Source organism: Aphelocoma coerulescens, chromosome 2, assembly GCF_041296385.1.
Source record: "Aphelocoma coerulescens isolate FSJ_1873_10779 chromosome 2, UR_Acoe_1.0, whole genome shotgun sequence".
NCBI classification, from domain to species: domain Eukaryota; kingdom Metazoa; phylum Chordata; class Aves; order Passeriformes; family Corvidae; genus Aphelocoma; species Aphelocoma coerulescens.
Genome location: NC_091015.1, coordinates 44,403,927 through 44,422,644, shown reverse-complemented (window position 1 = coordinate 44,422,644; position 18,718 = coordinate 44,403,927). Strand labels below are relative to the sequence as shown.

Genomic DNA, 18,718 nt, shown 5'->3' with positions numbered 1-18,718 from the left:
GCTAAAGATCATTACATAGGTCACCAAGTCTATCTACCAAGAAGCAGATACTGATTAATTTCAAATAAATCAGCAAAATTTCATTTAAGTTAGTGAACTGAAAACTACATATTGTCATGAAGACAAGCAGTTTCTGAATCTTCCATTTCCATCTCTTCCAATTTAACACTCAGATCATGCTAACTGTAGGGATAGGTATTTGTTACACTGAAAACTTCTTGAATTGTTTTTACAAATAGGATTTATCAAGATGTTTAGTGCAGTAATTAAAGTTTGCCATGAATTTTCTCCTAGCAGTTCCACGTGGATTGCTTTGATTCTACTTCATGGTAACTTAAAATGCTAATTTCTCAATATCTCTCCATAGTAGCCATGGCAGTAGCCAGAGGATCCTGTGAAAATGCTGGGCTCATGAGCCCTGAAACTGGTCAAACCTGGTGAGTGACAGAGGCAGCAACTGAGAGAAGCTGTGCCAAGAGAGAAAACAGCTGTCACAGTGCCACCTGTGGTCAGGGAGGAAGTGGGTCAAAAGGGACCAACCAAAAGGACAGAACCTTAAGCGACCCATCATCCTTCCCACCCCTTGCTGTCACCATTTTGATCTGTGTGCACATCAGGTCACCTCTCCAAAATTCTTGGCAGCTTACCGGTCCAGCACAGGCTTCCTGTCGTGTGCAAAATCATTGCTGTGCCATTGACCCTGTCAGTGAGTGCAGCCAGGCAAGAGAAGCTTGCCCTGAAGGCATGGTGGAGTGCAAAGGTCAGAGCAGAGCTGCCCCATCCAGAGGTGGTAATTTTTAGTTTTTGTATCAAAACTGAGATACTTATCTTGTTGTTTGCTGAATCTGTTGGTTTAGGGAAAGATCCAACTATTAAGACTCAGGGTAAAATCAGCAGGAGCTGGCAATAAATCACTTCTTCCGTGACCTATTCAGGGCCTTTCCTGCTCCATGGCAAATGCTTTTATTTTGGTCTCAGTTGTCCTTCTGGACAAGTCAGAGGACAACTTTTTGACACATTCAGTACTTCCAGTAAAAGATTTCCGTCCACCAGAACACTAAATAGCTGCACCACTTCTTAGCATGATCTTTGTGGACGAACTCCTATGGTGTTTATACAAAATACCAATTTCTGGTATACTTTTAGTAATAATGACTATTTCACACTGCATAGAAAAAAATCACAATTTTCAGGGGAGGTTTTTTTTTTTCCCAAATATCTTGAAAAAGATACTATTAAACAGTTTTTATTTCTGCATGTCTCTGATCATAGGCCTGTTGTTGATTCTTTTCATGAAGATTTTGTACCTATGCAACACAATACCATCTTAAGGTATTTGGTTTTAGACAATAGCAAGGCTGCAGCATAAATTTATCATTTTTATCACTCTATAATGGATTAGAACTGAATTTTTACCCTGTGACGGATGTTAAGATTAATGTTCATTTAATGACAAAAAAAAGTAGATAAAACACGAGCCCTTACTTATCCTACTTTTTCACTCATTAGGGTGGAACACATTTGACTTTTTATATTATGCAGAGGCCTCTGTGGCCCCCAGCGCACTGCACAGGTATTCCCACATTGATGGATTCTGGTGTACATCCCTTAGCTAGAACCAGACTTTGAATTTAGATATAATGTAATAATGTAGATAGATGTAAACAGTCTGGAGGCAGAGATCCAGACAAAACACCAGTGAGTCTCACAGTCTCTCCTGCAGAACTACTCAAGAGGGTCATTTCATAGCCAGTAAGGAAAGCTTCTGTCCTGGAGGCTGAGCTGGACTGTGGCAGCAAAATATGTAAGTGCATCAGAGCAGGACTGACTGTCCCAGGGCAGACCAAGGTCTTCTTGGTCCCATCCCATCCCCAGCACTGCCCAGCAGCTAATGAAGAGTCCATGACAAGGGCAAGCATTTGGGGATACTTCCCTAAACCTTCCCACACAATTTGAAGGTCATGGACTTTTTGAGACTGATGCATTGTTGTTTAATACCATGAACAATACGTATGTTTTGATGAATTTGTCCAATCACTTCTGGAATCCACATCACGACTTAAAATCCACTGCATCCCATGGAAGAGAATTGCCCAAGTTAACTGTGCTTTATGAAGAGACATGTCTCTTTGTTTCTTTTGAACCCATTGCACTGGGGTTCATTTAAAGACACCTTTTGGATAGGAAGACAGTGTTCTGCTCTCAGCTCTCTAGCCTACTGAGGACTGTTTAGACTTTTTTCCTTATTTTTTCTGCACCATTTTTGAAAGGGAAGTAAGAACTGTGCACAATTCTAGACCCAGGTGCATCATGCATACGTTTGCATAGTGATATTTGTTCTTTGTTCTGCTCTCTATTTTCCAAAAATTCCTAGCATATGGTGTTCTTTTTTGACACTTGGTGAGCACTGGGCTGACATTATCTTAGAACTTATGTTTAATAAGGAAATAACTTTTTAGAATCTAAGGCTTAGAATAACCTTGTCTTTCTCCTTCTGTCTCTTGCTCATGGCCTGGGTGGTTTTTAGAAGACAAGGTGATCTAAGTCAGGTATCATGGGTTCAGGTGGTTTTTCTGCTAGTCCCTCCCACAGCCTCCTAACAGCGGCTGATGAAGGTGTGCAGGCTCCATGCATTTTGGTAGGACTGTCCAAGACTGGTTTATCTCCACTCCTCCCATCATTTAGCTGGCTTTATTTGTTTAATATTGTAATATGTTATTTCCCTTCCATGTTCATTTTAATTAGCCCTATTGCACTTCTTACATTACTTCATCTCTTCCTTCAAAGCTGCATCTGTGTGCCTCTTGTATTTCCTTGTCTCATGGCTTTCCTCATGGTTATCTGAGTTTTCTGGGCAGTGATGCCTTTTATTTGAGTTGATGCAGTCTTTCAATGTGAGATTTCTTTTAGTTTTGCATACACTGTATTTGCTTTCCTAAAAGAAGTAGGGATACTGCCCAAGGTGCACATATAAAATAGTGTGCTTTTTGAAAGGGCAAAGAATATTTTCTTTCATTCAAATCTACTATTTCCTTGTAACTTTGTTTTCTAGTATTGGCCCTCAGGGGGAAGTCTTAGCCTGAATAAATCATGAATGATAAATGTGATAGACTGAAGGATTCTTGCTTTTCCTTGTGAAGAAGGGGTTAATTATAACTCACAGTTTCTCTCCTCTTGCAGAACTACTCAAGATGAAGCTATTTCTTGGAAGAATACCCTTAGGAAGTTAGTGACCTAGAATGAGTTTGGCATAGAATTGCCTTTTAGCTTTAACTGTGATATTTGCTGCTGCAGTCTCCTAGACAAATGGGTTTTGACAGGCTTTGCAAACAGCCTGAGGTCAGAGCCTACGAGCTTTCCTTGGGCAAGTAAAAGCTGTGGAGTCGGGAACATAATACGTTTCTTGAGACAAATGTCAAAATTCCCAAACCTGGGGAGGGTGCACAGTGGGACAGTGACAGGCAAATGCAACCCCTCACAGGACTGGGAAAAGGACATGGCAAGCAGCTAAACATGGTCCCTGCCAGGGATGGTTCACGAAGTTCAAGCTGTGCTTTGAACTGGAATGAAGACTGTATTTTTAATATCCCTTGACATAACGCCCAGAAGAGAGCAGGTGATGGCACACCAAACTGGCACCCTGCCTTGGGCATCAAAATATGCTTCTGTGGCCCCTACACCTCCACCACAAACTGCTTAGCTACCTAGAGGTGGGATTTTGCTGTGGATGAGCAAAAGGGTGAGCAGCAGAGAGGCCTGATACCTACGCTTTTCCTGTGTGGATTTCCTCTATGCACACTGAACTGAGGGTAGTGGGGCAGCCTGGGGGGATGCATGATTCGGGGCCCACCTCCTCCTACTTAGTAGAGGAAGGATTTTCTTCCCATCCTAGCTGTTTGTTCAGGCACTAACCTCAGAATTTGTTTCTCACTCGGTAAATCTCACAAGTATCCCAGTAGTTAGGACTCCTTGGTTATCTCCTGTGCATACACAGGTGGGGGGTGATGTATAGGAGATGCACACTGGAAGAATTTATTCTGCCCCCTAAAAAACACTCTGACTCTTGCAGATCCTTAGATCGTTTTTTTTTTCTTGATACTTTTTTTCAAGTCTGGGATTTTCGTAACTAAAGGAGAATTCAAATAAATCAGCAACCAGAGTAAATGCCAAGCAACCACAGTTAAACTTTGTCAGTTTTTAGACTAATAGACCCCCTTCTCAAGATATTGTGCCTAACAGGATTTGATTGCGCTTTCTTGGCCAGAGAATTTCTGTCAGTACCTCTGCCAAATGCACGGTCTCACAGAGGGAGGATTTGATAGAGATCCAGGTTAAGTCAGCCTCTTCATTCAGAGACAGTGACTGCCAGCCCCACACAGGCTGCAGCAGGGCCACCCAAATGTCGAGTTTCCACTGAGGAAGGCCAAGTTCCCCATATTCTTTTTTATTTTTGCAACCGTAGCAGGGCTGTGTCCTTGGGTTCTTTCCATGCCAAATAAAGTGTCTGCACATTTTGTCTGGTTCAGTTTTGTATGGTTGAGGCCTTTGGAGCAGAGGCACCTGCAAAAATAGAAGTCCGAAGAAACAGATTCATTTCTGACAGGTTAACCAACCTGAGGAGTAGGAAATTATTGTGCTAGATCTGTAAATACATTTGCAGCTTGCCTTGCAAGGGCAGCTTGTGAAAATTAAACTGGCTGGGAATATCCTGAGCCCTAGGCATAGAGCACCCTCTGAGACACAGCTTATATAAAATGTTCCGAGGCACATCCTGCCATCCAGCACAGCCGTGTAAATCTGGAGTAATGCAGGCTTTAGGAATGTTACTTCAGATCCACTTCACCCAACAGAAGAGCAGAATTTAAATGAATTACCCATGAAGAGAGAATAAAGAACATGTGCAGTAAATAATGCATTTCTGGGTTTTCTGCCCTTCATGACTCTCTCTCATAAATGTTTCAGCCTTAGTCTGATTGCTGCTTCACTGTGTCAGCCAAAAAACCAGACTGAGCAAGTGCATTTCAGTGTCATTCACATCTGAGGCTCAGGGAGAGACAGAAGCACAGACAAAACCCTGATTTCTAAGAGCACGACATTGTCCTCACCAGAGCCATATTTGAAATGCCTCATGACACATTCTGTGACTGCCCTTGGTCAGATACAGCTCCCATTTTGTTTATTTTTTATCTCTTGCAGAACTGAAAAATAGGTAGGAGAGAGGGAAAGCAATTTTAAATTCATAAAAATCAGTTTGGTCCCAAAGTGTCAACTGAAGTATTTCAGCATTTATGAAATAATTAATTTTATTCTGAAGAAGTCAATATGACATCTCACAGTATTTCTCACCCTGAACTATCCTGCCACCCAGGCTGGCACTTGGCACCAACCTTGGGTAATTTTGGTTCCTCCAAAACTTAATTTCTCAGGGGATGTTACGAGTATTTTTTTATATTTCCTTTTTTTCTTTACATTACAGTTGGATTCTTTCTATGCACTTATTTAATTCAGCTGTACAATCTCTATTACAATACCCTTCAAATGTAAGATACCTGATTGGCATTAGCCTCTGCCACCATAAGGTGACCTTGCTTCATGAGGTCAGGCTGTGATTCCCACCACTGGATGCACCTGAACACTCCCCTGCTGTGTTACACATGTTCTTGATGTTCCTGAGCAGTTGTCCAACACTAACTCAGGAGCAAAATACCTTGGTGAGATTTGAGGAGCTGTATCCACACCTGAAATATCCTTTTCAGATCTTCTGAAACTACTCAGTTTTATAGTCTACTTTCTTACTGAGCCGACTGCCTTATTTTAAACTTCTCAAATGTGTTTTATCAATATGAAATACTGTTTACTTTTGCTCATTCTTGCACTTTCCAGTCTTTACCATGCAGATTCTTTCCGGCATTTTCCCACAGATGTAGCATTTTGTAATTCATTGCTTGTGACTGCCAAGAAATGACAATTCCAAGACTGTCCATAGTAAATGAGATGAGCCTCTTAAAGAGGGACAAAACCTCAGCTACAGATTTGTGCATCTTTCTGACGTGTCCAGCCGGAAAAAATCTTGGTCTCTGTAGAACAAATGACCACCTGTACATTCTCACTGTGTGAGAAATACCTCCTCCATCTTGTCAATTCTGCTGGTACTTGCTGTGTTCTCCATTGCTGTGTCTTTCTATTGCCAAAACCAAGACAAAAAAGGATATGGCTCTCCTGTGTTCTTATGGATGTAGACTTTTTCCACGTGTAAGGGGTTTACTAATTTTGCTATTTATTTTGCAGGTGTGTTTTAAACATTTTTAATAATAAAGTTGCACTGATGAGACCTATGCCCTTTTTGCAGCTTAATATGCTCTTCTGTTCAGAGAGACAAATTACTGGCCTGGCAGACCTAAATCCACAAAAGTGAGGGGTTTTAACAGTACTGGCACAGGTGCAATGATCTGGCAAAGGGGTGCAGAGAAAACCCAACCCAGTTTTTTTTTGTTGTTGTCAAGAGTCAAAATGGGAGTAGTCTGGAGGGACAGGGTTTCATGGTCTGCAGTACATTTCCAATCTTTATCAGTCTTCCTACTGAGAAGCAGAAAATTTGTGTTTTTATCTGTCATCCAGAGTCACCTCAAAACCCCATAATGAAATATCAATAATTGAGGCTAGCTGTTTGCTAAAAAGATTACTGACAGGTATGAAATAACAGTCAGCAATACCTATAAATGTATTTTATGTCTTGGACATTTTCCTGGCAGACTTCAGTCTTTCATTGAGTAGCAGCCCTGGATTTGAACACTTATGCACAGAAGAATAGTAGGATGTTTTTGGGGGTGCTGGAGGGGAGAAAGTGGAGCTTTTTTCTAAAAATCAGTGTACCATGATGTTCCTTGGTTAGCACAAAAGCGTAATTCCCTCCACAAGTGGAGAGGTCTGTTTCAGTTTATTTTTTTTGCAGTATGCTGTATATAAAGAAAAACAAGATGAGATAACTCTTTCTGGAGAAAATCCAGAATTTTAATTAAAGAAATGGCATTTTCACATTGATTTCTTACTGGGTGAAGTTCATGGCCATACTGCCCATATTTGCTTTTGTGTTAAGAGCTTTCCAGATGACCTTCTCTACAAATGCCTTTTTTCCCTGCCACTAGAGGTCATAAAAACAATAAAGAATGGAGACACAACATACCCATTAATTTGGGACTAGAACATTTTCACAAGGTGGACCTGAGTCTGTGGTCCTGGAAACCTCCAGGAGGGGGACAGCATGCGTTAGTGTTAATGTTATGCAGACTGAAGGAAAGGCATCAGAATTGGACCCAAAAGATTAGAAGTCACATTTCTCTACCTTTGCATGTTGTCTTTAAATTCAGAGGGCTCAAAAATCACCAAGTTTCTCAAATTCATGAGGTCACTTTATGACCTGGAGTCTTTCAGATAGCACATCATGGTTATAGACATCTACATCTTTTTTCAGGCTTCTTGCCTTTTTATTTATGTTTTCATGCTTTTCACTCTAACACAGTAACTAATTCAAAGTAAAAATGAAGGATGTTTGAAAATGGACATTCTTATGTAAGCTGTTTCTGACAATAGCTGTAACTTTATTTAAATCACTACATCAACATGAACCGCATAATATCTGACACTGTTACAGAGGCCTAAGACTGCGAATAAGACTTAGGTTTTTTTAAAAATTACCTCACAAACTTCAAAACCCTTTCTGTAATTAACTGCTATTAAATGCAGCAACACCTGCTGGTAAAAGAAGTGGCCTAACTTTGAACTCCAATCAGAGATTCTCAACTGTTCGTTTTATGTACTTGGTTCAGTTCTGCTGCTGAGGTTGACAGTCATGTCAATGAGCCGTCCACATTCCCTTTTTCACTGTTCCCACTTCAGGAAGCAAATATGTTCAGTTCTACACATGAAAATGTAAAAAAGCCTTTCCCTGTCAGGCATGTCATTAGGAACCAGTACTTGCAACAGAAACCTGAGGCTGCTGTCATTGTAGTAGCCTAGTTGGGTTGTTCTGCTGTGTTCCAATGCCATAAAAAGAAATGGACAGATGTACTTCGGAACTGAAATGAAATTCACTTTTTCCCATTTGCCTCTTTATTCTTTCTGTTTCTGTTCTCTGTTCTCTGTTAAGAATCGAATATTGATTTTCCTCATTTTGCCGAGTCTGCAGTCTTTGCTAGCACGTAATTGCTGTAGACATGTTCACACGAGCTGGCAGTAAAGGTCCAGAAAAATAATTTTTTACCAAAATTTGCCAGTGTGTTGAAAGCAAGACAGCCCAGAGGAAAAGGTTCTTTCTTGTGATGGGCAACAAGGAAGCAGAACCCAGCACCTTGTCATGGGCAGCCTGGCCTGGGGAACCTCTTTCATCACTGCCTGTGTGAGCATCCCAGCTCTGTTTCAGAGAGCAGAGAAAACAGTGGGTCTGGTTCCACAAGAAACCAAACTCAGAAACCTTGGAAACTCCTCAAAATGGAATCACCACTGTCTGCCAAGTCTGAGCATCATGTTACATCTAATCGTGAATGAAACTGCCAAAATTGTATATTTTTCAGAGAAGACGGACATCTTCTTGTAATTAGCAAATTATGGTCTCATTGTTCTTACTTTGCTTATCAAGTTCTTTTCCAGTGTCAAGACCTATTTTGTTTCACCCTTTCCTCTTGTCGCTGATTTAAGAGTTGTTCTTGGCACTAGAGAACCTTAAGAGTTCTGTCACGGGCTGCACGCAGAAGGTTGTTCCAACAGCAGGAGCTGGACCCAAAACCATTCATTGTTTATGTAAAACCAGAAGTTATTTCCTTAGCATCAGCACCAGGCTCTGTTCCTGGGCTTGTGCGTGTGCGAATCTACGCAGACACCACAGACTGACCGCAGGTTGCTGCTCTAGGAAATTAATGTTTCCTTTGCTTCTGCAAACAGAGGAATCAACAGCAAACTGCCCTGAAGAAATGGCTCTTGCCACTGTCTGGGAGCTTGCTATGGCAGCCAGGGATCCGTCAGCTGGGCTGCATGAGCTCAGGAAGCACCAGTGCTCAGCCAGACTAAGTGGTCTTCCAGGCTCTGTGGTTTGTTGACTGATTGTAGGCGAAGGCAGCTCTTGGCACCACAGATGGTAAGTTTTTGATGAGTATGACACATAGAGAAACTAGGTAAGACAACAAAAAGCCAGGGGTTTATAAGACAACTTGTCCAATGAGAAATTTCCTGCAAGACTTATTTTTTAATTGACATGATGAGTTTTATGTGTCTGCCCGCTTGAAATATTTTGACTATTAAACTCTGTTCACTGCTGGGCTCTTGATTTCTAAGCAGGCAAATTGTGTGCTAATAAGAGGGAAAGCAAAAGAGGGTGGCAGTAATGCAATGACCTGTTGTCTCTGTAGGACTGTTTTACATCAAACATTTTGGTTTGGCTATAGCTTTTGACCACTTTTGGTTTGTAGAGTAATCCCAAACTAGATGTATAAAGGGTGATTGACAGAAGCAGCCTTCCAATGGCTTGTACTCAGATATAAATATCTGATGTTCTCCATCTTGAACTCCTGATACATCAAAGTACCAGTTGATTTTCTTTCAGAGCTGCAATTAAATTTTTTGTGTAATTATTACATTAAATGATAAAAAAGAGGCTGTTAAAACCCCCAGTTTTTGCCTAATAGCATATTAAGAAGTGAATAAAAAATACCATGAAAAATACAATAGTAAAGGATGTAATCCTTTAAAGCTCATTTATGCCTGTAACAATATAAGTGACATTATTAGATTATTTGTTACCAGTCTGTAAGACTGAGGGACTAATAAATGTGGGAGCAATCTTTTGAGTAATTGCACAAAATAAGTTAGATATTTTAAAATATATTTGGTGTTTTTATATTATGCATATTTTTAAAAAGTTGATTACTTTCACCTTTTTCTCAATTCGTAACACAAAATTACCATTGGTGTAAATAAATATCATTATAGTATTACCAAAGGTCATGGATTCTAGAAAAGGTCACTGTACAGCTACTTAGAAACTGAATAATGCATTCAGCCCTTACTTAGGCTGGTCTACCTGTAACTTAGGTTCAAGCTAAGAAGAACCTTGCAAACAATCCCGGCACCTGTATCTGTTCTGTGCCATGAAAATTCTGCTGCAGCTTTCCAGCCTACTCAGCAGAAAGATATAGAAGATTTATTATTAATATTAGAGTTAACATCTTAAAAATATTATAGAGACACTTCTGAAAATTTAAATTCTTATTCCTTTGGGACCAGGTCATGCTGTAACACAGCATCCTACACATTGGGGTCTCTCAGTTTGTGAACAAAGAAGCTGTCTTGGAAAAGTGTGCTGTTGGATTTAACTCATTTGAGGAAACTGCGGGTGGTAGCAAGTTTGTTCTTGGCTGTCATCTCTGTGCCTGAAGCCAGATCTTGGGGGAATTGGAAGAGCTGGGCACTGGGGTTGGGCTCCTGGAAATGATTTTAGCCTGGGGACCCTTTGGGATTATTTTCCTTCCACTTAACTCCAGTTAAAAATTTATACATGACATCCAAATTAATCATCAAGAATCCCTCCCTAATCAGTAGAGAAAGCAAGCATTTCTAGATAGTGATTTACCCATATTGGTTGAATATTTGCCATTGGTTACCTCTGGAAGTGTTCTCTGCTCACCAGTAGAAGAAACTTAGACAACTACCTCAGTTGTGACTACTGTTCAGGCAGCCCCATTTAACAGAGGTGAATCCTGTTCCATGTGTCTAAAGCATAATAATCCCCAAGAGTTCTAGCTAATTAAAAAAAAAAAATTAAAATTAGCAGCTAGAAAGATAGCAAAACCATTATGGCTGCTATCTCAAGTCATGTAGCCAGATTGTTTTTCCAAAACATCCTTCCAAACCACCTGGTGAATAAGCAGCTGTGAGCTGCCTGAAGGGCATGCCAGAGTTCATGCTTTCCAGGGACTCTACATTTGAAGTCCTTATTCAGACCTTTCTAATGAAACCAGTGGAAATTATGGCAAAGGTCTGCAAAATCAAGCCCCCTCTAAGATGCTGGCAGGGGCAAGTCCTCCTGTACATTTCTGTAAGACTGTCAGGTGATGGCTAAATGAGGGTATTGCCACTGGATGCTTTCCGACTGGGTTTTTTGCAGACTAGCTGTGCTGCAGCATGAGGAAAACAAGGCATTAAGAAATTATAACACAATGAAGGAAATAAAAATACATTTTTCTGTTCACTGATACACTTTATTCAGGGCAGACACGTGCAGTTTGCATAGCTTAAAAACATGAACTTAAAAACATGTTACCTATTTGCAAAACACTTCTTTTTTACTCTCTTCCAATATGTTTGCAGTTTGAATCAAACTGCTGGAGATAAAATGAGATAAAGTCAGAATCTGAAAGCTCTCACTCACATGTCACCTTCCAGCTGTTACGGAAACCCAGGCTGTTACTGTTCTTGTCTTGGATCCCTGAATATAGCTCCATTCCTTCCTGAGGAGATCAGTAATGGAAGCTATTGCATTTTAATCAGCAGACAGTATTACAGCTCAATGAACATCTCCAAGGGAGGACCTGGAAGCACTTACACGTGGACTGAGAGATACCCTCAACATTTCTGTGCTACAGGATTTAGCATGAAGGTTGATAAACCTTCCTTCCCCATTTAGACTTCAGGTTAACACATGGAGAGAAATGCTGCTACTGTTTCTCTGTGTCAGTGATGGCACCTCACCTAACAGGACAAACCCCAATGGCCAGCCCCAGGGCCAACACTGACTGCGTCAACTGGGGCTCGGTTTAAAAGTACTTTGAATAATATTTCAAGTCTTCATTTTCTTCCATTTACCATGAGCTGGGAGAGGAATAAACCAGGCTGTTTAGTAAGGACCGTCACCGAAAGGTGACCTGCTCTTGAATCTGACCTTTTAGCTCAGCTTCATGGGTGGGTTTGGCTCAAAGCACTCACTGTGCCTGGGTTGCACAATTCAAAGAAACAGGTGGAGTTACACTATAAGATATTTATTCGTGTTATGCTGGAATTCCTTTGCTCTTGCCTGAGGCTCTGCTTCAGAGGCCGTCAAAGTTTAAACTGCTTCATTCTTGCATGAAACATTTTGTCCTTACAGTTTTCTCCTGTCACTGGGAATTAGCGGAACCTGAAATGTTGACCTTGTCTAAATACAGAACTGAAAGTAATTCCATGTTTTGTGGTGCTCAAAGCATCATTGTCTGCTAGTATTGCATGAAAGTTAGGTAAAAATGAGGAAAACATATCAGCATCCTTAGCCACCACTCTTTGTTGAGCCCAGTTCCATGAGGAGAAGAGTTTAGATGTTGGATCTAACCACAGGGGCAAAGCCTAAATGACCACAATGAGGAAACAGTATTGGTACAAGCAACCAATTCATTTAAAAGGCGTATAGGAGAAAAACTAGGAAAAACAGGGATACATGCTTTGCCTTTGGTTTTTTAAATTTGTGTGTACTAAGTTATGTTTATATTAGAGGGAAGTGTGCTCCACAATCCATGTCCCCTGGCTGCCTTAGTGCAGAGACCTCCTAGACCACCTTGTAGCTCCCTTCTGGCCCATGCTCTGGAATTTAGTTCCCTTGGAAACCAAACACACATTTACTCTAAGTGAAACAAGTGTATTAACAATTATTTTCTAAATGGTACTGCATCATATATTTTCATTTTATTTTTTGAAGAGGTATTAGGTAACATATTTTTCTATTGTACATATATCTACAGCAAACCTTACTTTCTAGGCTTTTATCATTATGTTAAAAAGTAGTATAAATGAAGATGTCCATGTCTTTGAAATTTAATTCCAAACATTTCCCCTCTAAAAAATATTTTCATTCTTCTTTGTGATAAATATCACTTGTGTTCAATTACCATATTTGTATACACATTTTTTTAACATTTACCTAAATTCTGAAGGATTATATTCCCAGTGTAGTGTCCAAAATATAATAAATAATACATAATAAAAAAATCTGGCATACTTATAATTTAAAATAAAGGAATCACATGTCATTAAAAAAAGCATTTTACTCAGCTTTTATGCAATTAAAAAATTCTCTTTTCTCACCCTAAATTTGGGCAATGGTCAGGGATCACTTGGTGTTCTGGAAGAGGTTTCTGCCATCCTCTCAGCTGAAAATTAAAGCAATTTCCAGAATGTCACCGGGAATTTTAAATGACACAGCAGAAGTAGTAATAGATTCTGATGCTATTAAAGAAAGCATAAGTGGTAATCAAGATGATTGGAGTGATGCCTGAACACAGTGTAGAATCTGTAGCACTCAAAGCAGGCAGACAGCTAGACACTGGGAGATGTTTTGGACAACACAACACAGAATGCTCTTTGTGTCTTCTGTTGTAACCAATTTTATATGCTTGGTACGAATTTATTATGATTTACTGAGAGCAGGTGACTGGAAGGCTCTGAGCAGAATATTCTGTTACTCCTTCCTTTCTCTAAAGTCTAAACAATGTGCTGTACATTTAAAAAACCTCACAATTTTCTGTCTCTTGAAAAGAATTCAAAACCTAAGAGAGTTTCATTAATGATGTCATTCTCCTTTAATATATACATAGGACTATAACTGATTTACACTATAAATCAGATGTGGTGCTGATGTGGGAAGACTCCCAAATCTTTGTTCTGTCTTAGCAGGCTCTTGGAAAGTGTTGTCATCACTGATTTTATCTTCAAAATGGACAGTACCTTAATGAGGTACTGAAGTGGAAGTTTGCTTGGCTAGTGCATACTGTGTGAGACCATTCTTGTTACTTAACCTCATCTCTCATTCACTCCTTTGAAAGACAGCAGGTCAGCAGCAATGGAGGCTCTACAGAAGAAGCTTCTTTAGAAAATTTGGTCTTTTCAAGATCATCTTGAAGACCCACGACAGCAAGAATCTACACAATCGTCTTGGCTAAAACTGACAGCTTGAAAGACTTAACTCAGGGTGCAAGCAAATGGAAGCAAACCAGTATTTTCTTCCTAGGTAGCCACTGTTGAAACTGTTGCCCTTTACTTGCTGTTTTCAGCCAGTACTTCTGTTACTGTAATAATAATAGTAATAATAATAATAGTAATAAGCTCATCCCGTGGCTTTACAAGAGCAAACGGATGCTGCTGATTCCTTCTATTCCCAAATAAGCAGAGAAGTTGTTACCCTCCTTACTACCACAAAAGTTTCCTGAGGAGTTGTCCTTAAATATAATTAAAACAACAACAACAACAACAAATTGTTAATATTTCAGTCTCATTCTCCCATCCAAATTAGACTGTGGACAAGGATTTAAGGAAGGGTGGGCCAAACATTGAGGACTGTTAGTATTCCAAGTCAATTAGAGCATTTAGTGCCTAATTAACTGTTAATTTACGCTCTGTGTAATCTCACAGAGAGTAGAAATTTGGCTCAGGCTAATTGGAAAACAAAATTTTTGCTATTATATGTGGAAACATCTATTACTTTTATACATGCAAAACCTATTTTGTTTTATATGAGTTGAGGGCACTGTAAAACAAGGCTAAACTCCTGTCCTAGTTTGGCTGGCTTCCTCTTACAGTTTCAAAAGTCTCACATTTTTTCCTGTATCCTCAGAAGTCATAGAATATGCTGAAGACAAGCTGTCTGGCAGCCAATTTTCCATGTTTCCTTCAAAGGGCAAACTTAACTGCCTTCTGCAATAGCAGAGTTGAGAATTTATTGATTCTCACAGTCTCTCTATTCCCTGCTTCACAGAAAAAATAGAAATTTTAGCTAGAGCTGGATTAACCAAGAGCCAGGCTTTCAAATGAGAGACATTCCTGACTTCCCTGCATGCTGCAGCAAACACAAACATCTTTCTTGTCCTTGCAGAAAATGCATCTTAAATCCCAAGCAGAAGTAATGTTACACTTTGGAGACTTGACCTCTGCAGAGACCTGTCATCATCTCTGACGTAGCCCATGGGAACGTTCAAATTGCCACACCTGATTTGCATTCTTGTTACATGCACACAAAAACAAGTCCTTCTCATCTTCACTCTTTGCTGCCTCTATGCACTTGCCAGAAAGGACATGGACAATCATTCCATTCTACAAGATGAAAGAAGAAGGGAAAGAAAGAAAAAATTAGAAATGAAGGATCTCCAGTAAAAGCTAGGCCATGTTTAAGAAAATTTCACCAGTAATGACTGGTTGTTCAAATTTTTTTACGCAATACTCCAAACACAATGACTGGATTTAGCTTTGTGGTGAATATTCGTAGTTCCTTTTGAAGCTAACACGAGTGGTAGGTCCAGAATTCTTTTCCACCACTATTTTTTCCCTATGGCTACAGGTTGTAATCAGCATCAACCTCAGTACTACAGGCCATAACATTTCATAAGGACCAGTGCTTCCCTTAGGAACCAAACCAAATTACAGTAGAAACTGTACCAGATGATTGCTGCATCTCTACAACTACAGTAACTGCTATTTTCCTAGGCTGTCCCAGAGCATGACATTTTTCAGTCTTGCTGAGAAGTTTGTGCTCTGCTGGGTGAAGTTCACTGAAAAACAGTGAATTCTTCTAATAGGAAGTTTTCTCTTCTCTTACAATGCAGGAGAAAATTTAATGATTCCCATTAAGAGCTTCACAAAGGGCCCTCATTTGGGAAGGGTCAGGATTTTCAAACCCTTCCTCAATACAAAAGAAATGGGAAAGGATTTGCCCTGCTCTTATTTTCACAACCCCTGATTCTGATTCTATTCCTATAAGGCCAGTAAGACATAGGAATTTAGGTAGGATTTCTGTAGTTCGTATTTCTAAACCAAACGTATTTCACATTGACAATGTAAATGGGCAAGAGACATCCTAATTTTTCTGGGTGAAAAAGGTACAGAAGTGAAACATGCCCTTCAAATACCTCATCCCTTCCTCACACACAAATCCTGAAATCACAGTGATCCCACAGTCACCATCAGCTGCCTTTCCCCCATGGCACAGCCACTACTGACCTCCTGGACATCCCAGTGCTGGTTGCTGCTGTCTGTCTCCTTTGTACAGTTTTGAGGGATAACCTTCCCATGTCTGACATCAAAGCAAAGCAGCGGAGCAGAACCAAGCCGGATTTCCTTCACGCTGTTATATTCAAAGTGCTGGAAAAGGGAGGGTTTGTTTGAAAAGTGATGGATGGATCCCAGTTCATTTTTAAATGCTAATTCTAAAGACAATTTCCTGTACATGTTTGTTAAGATGCAACCCAAACATGAGTGACAGAGACCCAACAGCCTTGACCCTTCAAAGCAGTCCTCCCTGCTAGCTAATTTTGGCATAACTATTTACCTAAGAAAGGGCTTTGTGAACTATGATTATGTGTAACATAAACCCACCCTGTCATAAAATTTTCCAGTTAAATAAATATTTGAACAGAAGGGTGTTTCTCACAGTGTCTTCACACGCTGCAGTTTGAAATGTGCCTGCAGCTTATCCTGAGCTCAGAGTGAGCAGCAAAACTTGCATGGGACTTGGAGTAAATATCTGCAGCCAGTCTGTATTGGTTTGGCTTCTCTTATTGCATGAATTTGCTAGATTAATGCCAGCTTGGGAGTCTACATTAATTTACCTCCTGCCTTAGACTGCAGTTAAGCATTAATCTTCACATTTAGTCACTAATGGGGAAACCCATCCCCAATATTCTGGAACTTTTACATATTTTTTGCTCACAGGCTTTCTGTTCCCCAGACACTACCAAATATACTAAACATGATGTCTTCTGGAGCAAAGTGTGGGTATCTGCCTCAGTGACACATGGGACATTGGCATTTTTCAAGTGGCACTCTGCTGTAGAAGAGTGGGCATCGTTGCCTTAGCACATGCCTAATTTTGAACACACCAGAATTTCCACTAGTGTCAACCCAGCCACTCACATGTTGGAGTGCCTGTCTTCTGCATGGCTCCCTAGATCTGACACAGTGCCGAGGTACTCAAAGCATGCATTACCTGGGTGAGGCTGTCACTGCAAGGGGAGAGTTCAATAGAGCCTTCTGCAGTGGCTCTTCCAGGTCTGTAATCTGCACAGAAGCCAACACCAGTACTGTAAAGCTGTAAGTAAACGTTATACTGAAATAAATCACAATTGGATACAAACAAAATATCCTTCAGCTAACAGTTTTGTGATTGTATCCCTTTATGATATGTGATTTTGTTCATAAATCAGGCACTATATTTTTTCTTTCAGACTTGATCTTGCATATTGATCTTGCAAACTGATGTGATATAAAAGGCAGAGTTTCACCAAGGGTCAGTGTTACCCACTGAGTTTTGTTTAAATTAGAGATCCACTTCTGGGTTTAACTATTATGATAATTAAAAGAAAGCTATCAAAATTTTTATGCTGGTGGAAAATTGCACTCAACTGGACACTGTAGTCAGAAAAAACATAAGATAATCCAGAAGAAAAGAAACGTGACAGTTCCTGTGATCCACACTCAGTTCTTACACTTTTCTCAAGTTACTTTGAAAATAAAGAGCAGATAAAATAGTAAAATGACACAGTAAAATCTGGCTACAGATAGCAGAGTGTGAATTAATTGGTAGACCTTGTTGCCTTGTTGGGGGAAACTCCCTTCCAGTAAGGCTGCTGGGAATAAATTCATATTTAATGAATTATAATTATCAACTCTGTGTTTAAAAAAACCTCCAGACATAAGAATATTTCGTCTTCTGTCGATATATCACTTCTGTCCTTGGGGAAGGGCAGGACTGAAGAAATGCTTTTTTCTCTTTGTGCACGTGGGTCAGCACAGAGATATCTCAGCTGCTGTTGGTGTTGCCCTCTGCATGAGGCAGCACAGTTCTTTTCCTTTACTAATGGCACCTGAAGAACCTAAGGTTAGGATCCTCTGAGCTGTGACACTGAACTGAGTCAGACACTCTGGGTTCAGTTCCCGGCTGATTTTCAACATTTATGTGAGAATTTGGGCCAGTTCTTTGTCTCTCTCTTTTTCTTTCTCCCCCCACCCTGGCTGCATTGCCTGTTTGGACCAAGTATTCAGGACATGGAAGTGACACTGAACAAATGCAAAAAAAGAGATCATTCCTTATAGTGTGTTTTCTCTTACCTTGCCAGAGAATCTTGGTGTGTCTCCAAGTTGGGAGAGTTCAGGGTACACATTTGATACAAACCACTGGAAATTTCTACAGCCCAGTCTCTTCTGTAGCTGAAGGCGCTCAGTGCAGTCTGGCTTCTCTGCCTTTATGGGGAAAGGAGGAAAGCATAAGGGCTACAGGGTTACTGGTGTATTTGTGTTAGAGATGCTAGGAGTGGAAATTACTTCACAGGAATTATTTTTACCACCTTTTCTATCCTGAATATTATAATTATTGATACATATCTCTTATGAGTATGCAAAGGGGGAGGTTCAGCTATAGCCTTCCTCAAAATTTGTGCTAAAACAGACAAAGTCTGGCATTATGAGAAGCAGCATACATTGTGAAGATAAGTATTTCCTCTAAAAATGATTATTATACTGCAAGATAAGTCAGTCTTTGTCGTATTTTTATTTTAAAAAGTCAGGACCAAGTTGGATACTTGTTGCACTGAAATTCAGTGGGATTGTATTAGATTGCTGTTTAGTACAGAATTTTTCCCGCTGATAAAAACTCAATTTCCTGGCCTTTAACAGCCCAGTTACTGTCAGTCCTCTATGATCAGAGGGAATACGTGAT

The 18,718-nt window shown here is 40.1% G+C and overlaps 1 protein-coding gene across 2 annotated transcripts in view; it reads right to left on the bottom strand.

The window, feature by feature from the left end:
• Positions 1-10,880: 10,880 nt before the first annotated feature.
• Positions 10,881-18,718, bottom strand: part of GALNT15 (polypeptide N-acetylgalactosaminyltransferase 15) — a 30,364-nt gene continuing 22,526 nt past the window's right edge. For both annotated transcript variants that reach the window (XM_069007226.1, XM_069007227.1), the window contains exons 8-11: positions 18,112-18,243; positions 16,991-17,092; positions 16,006-16,146; positions 10,881-15,102 (exon numbers count right to left, since the gene is read on the bottom strand). In XM_069007226.1, coding sequence (XP_068863327.1) covers positions 14,956-15,102; positions 16,006-16,146; positions 16,991-17,092; positions 18,112-18,243 — 522 coding nt within the window. In that variant the 3' untranslated portion in view covers positions 10,881-14,955. The remainder of the gene's footprint in view (positions 15,103-16,005; positions 16,147-16,990; positions 17,093-18,111; positions 18,244-18,718) is intronic.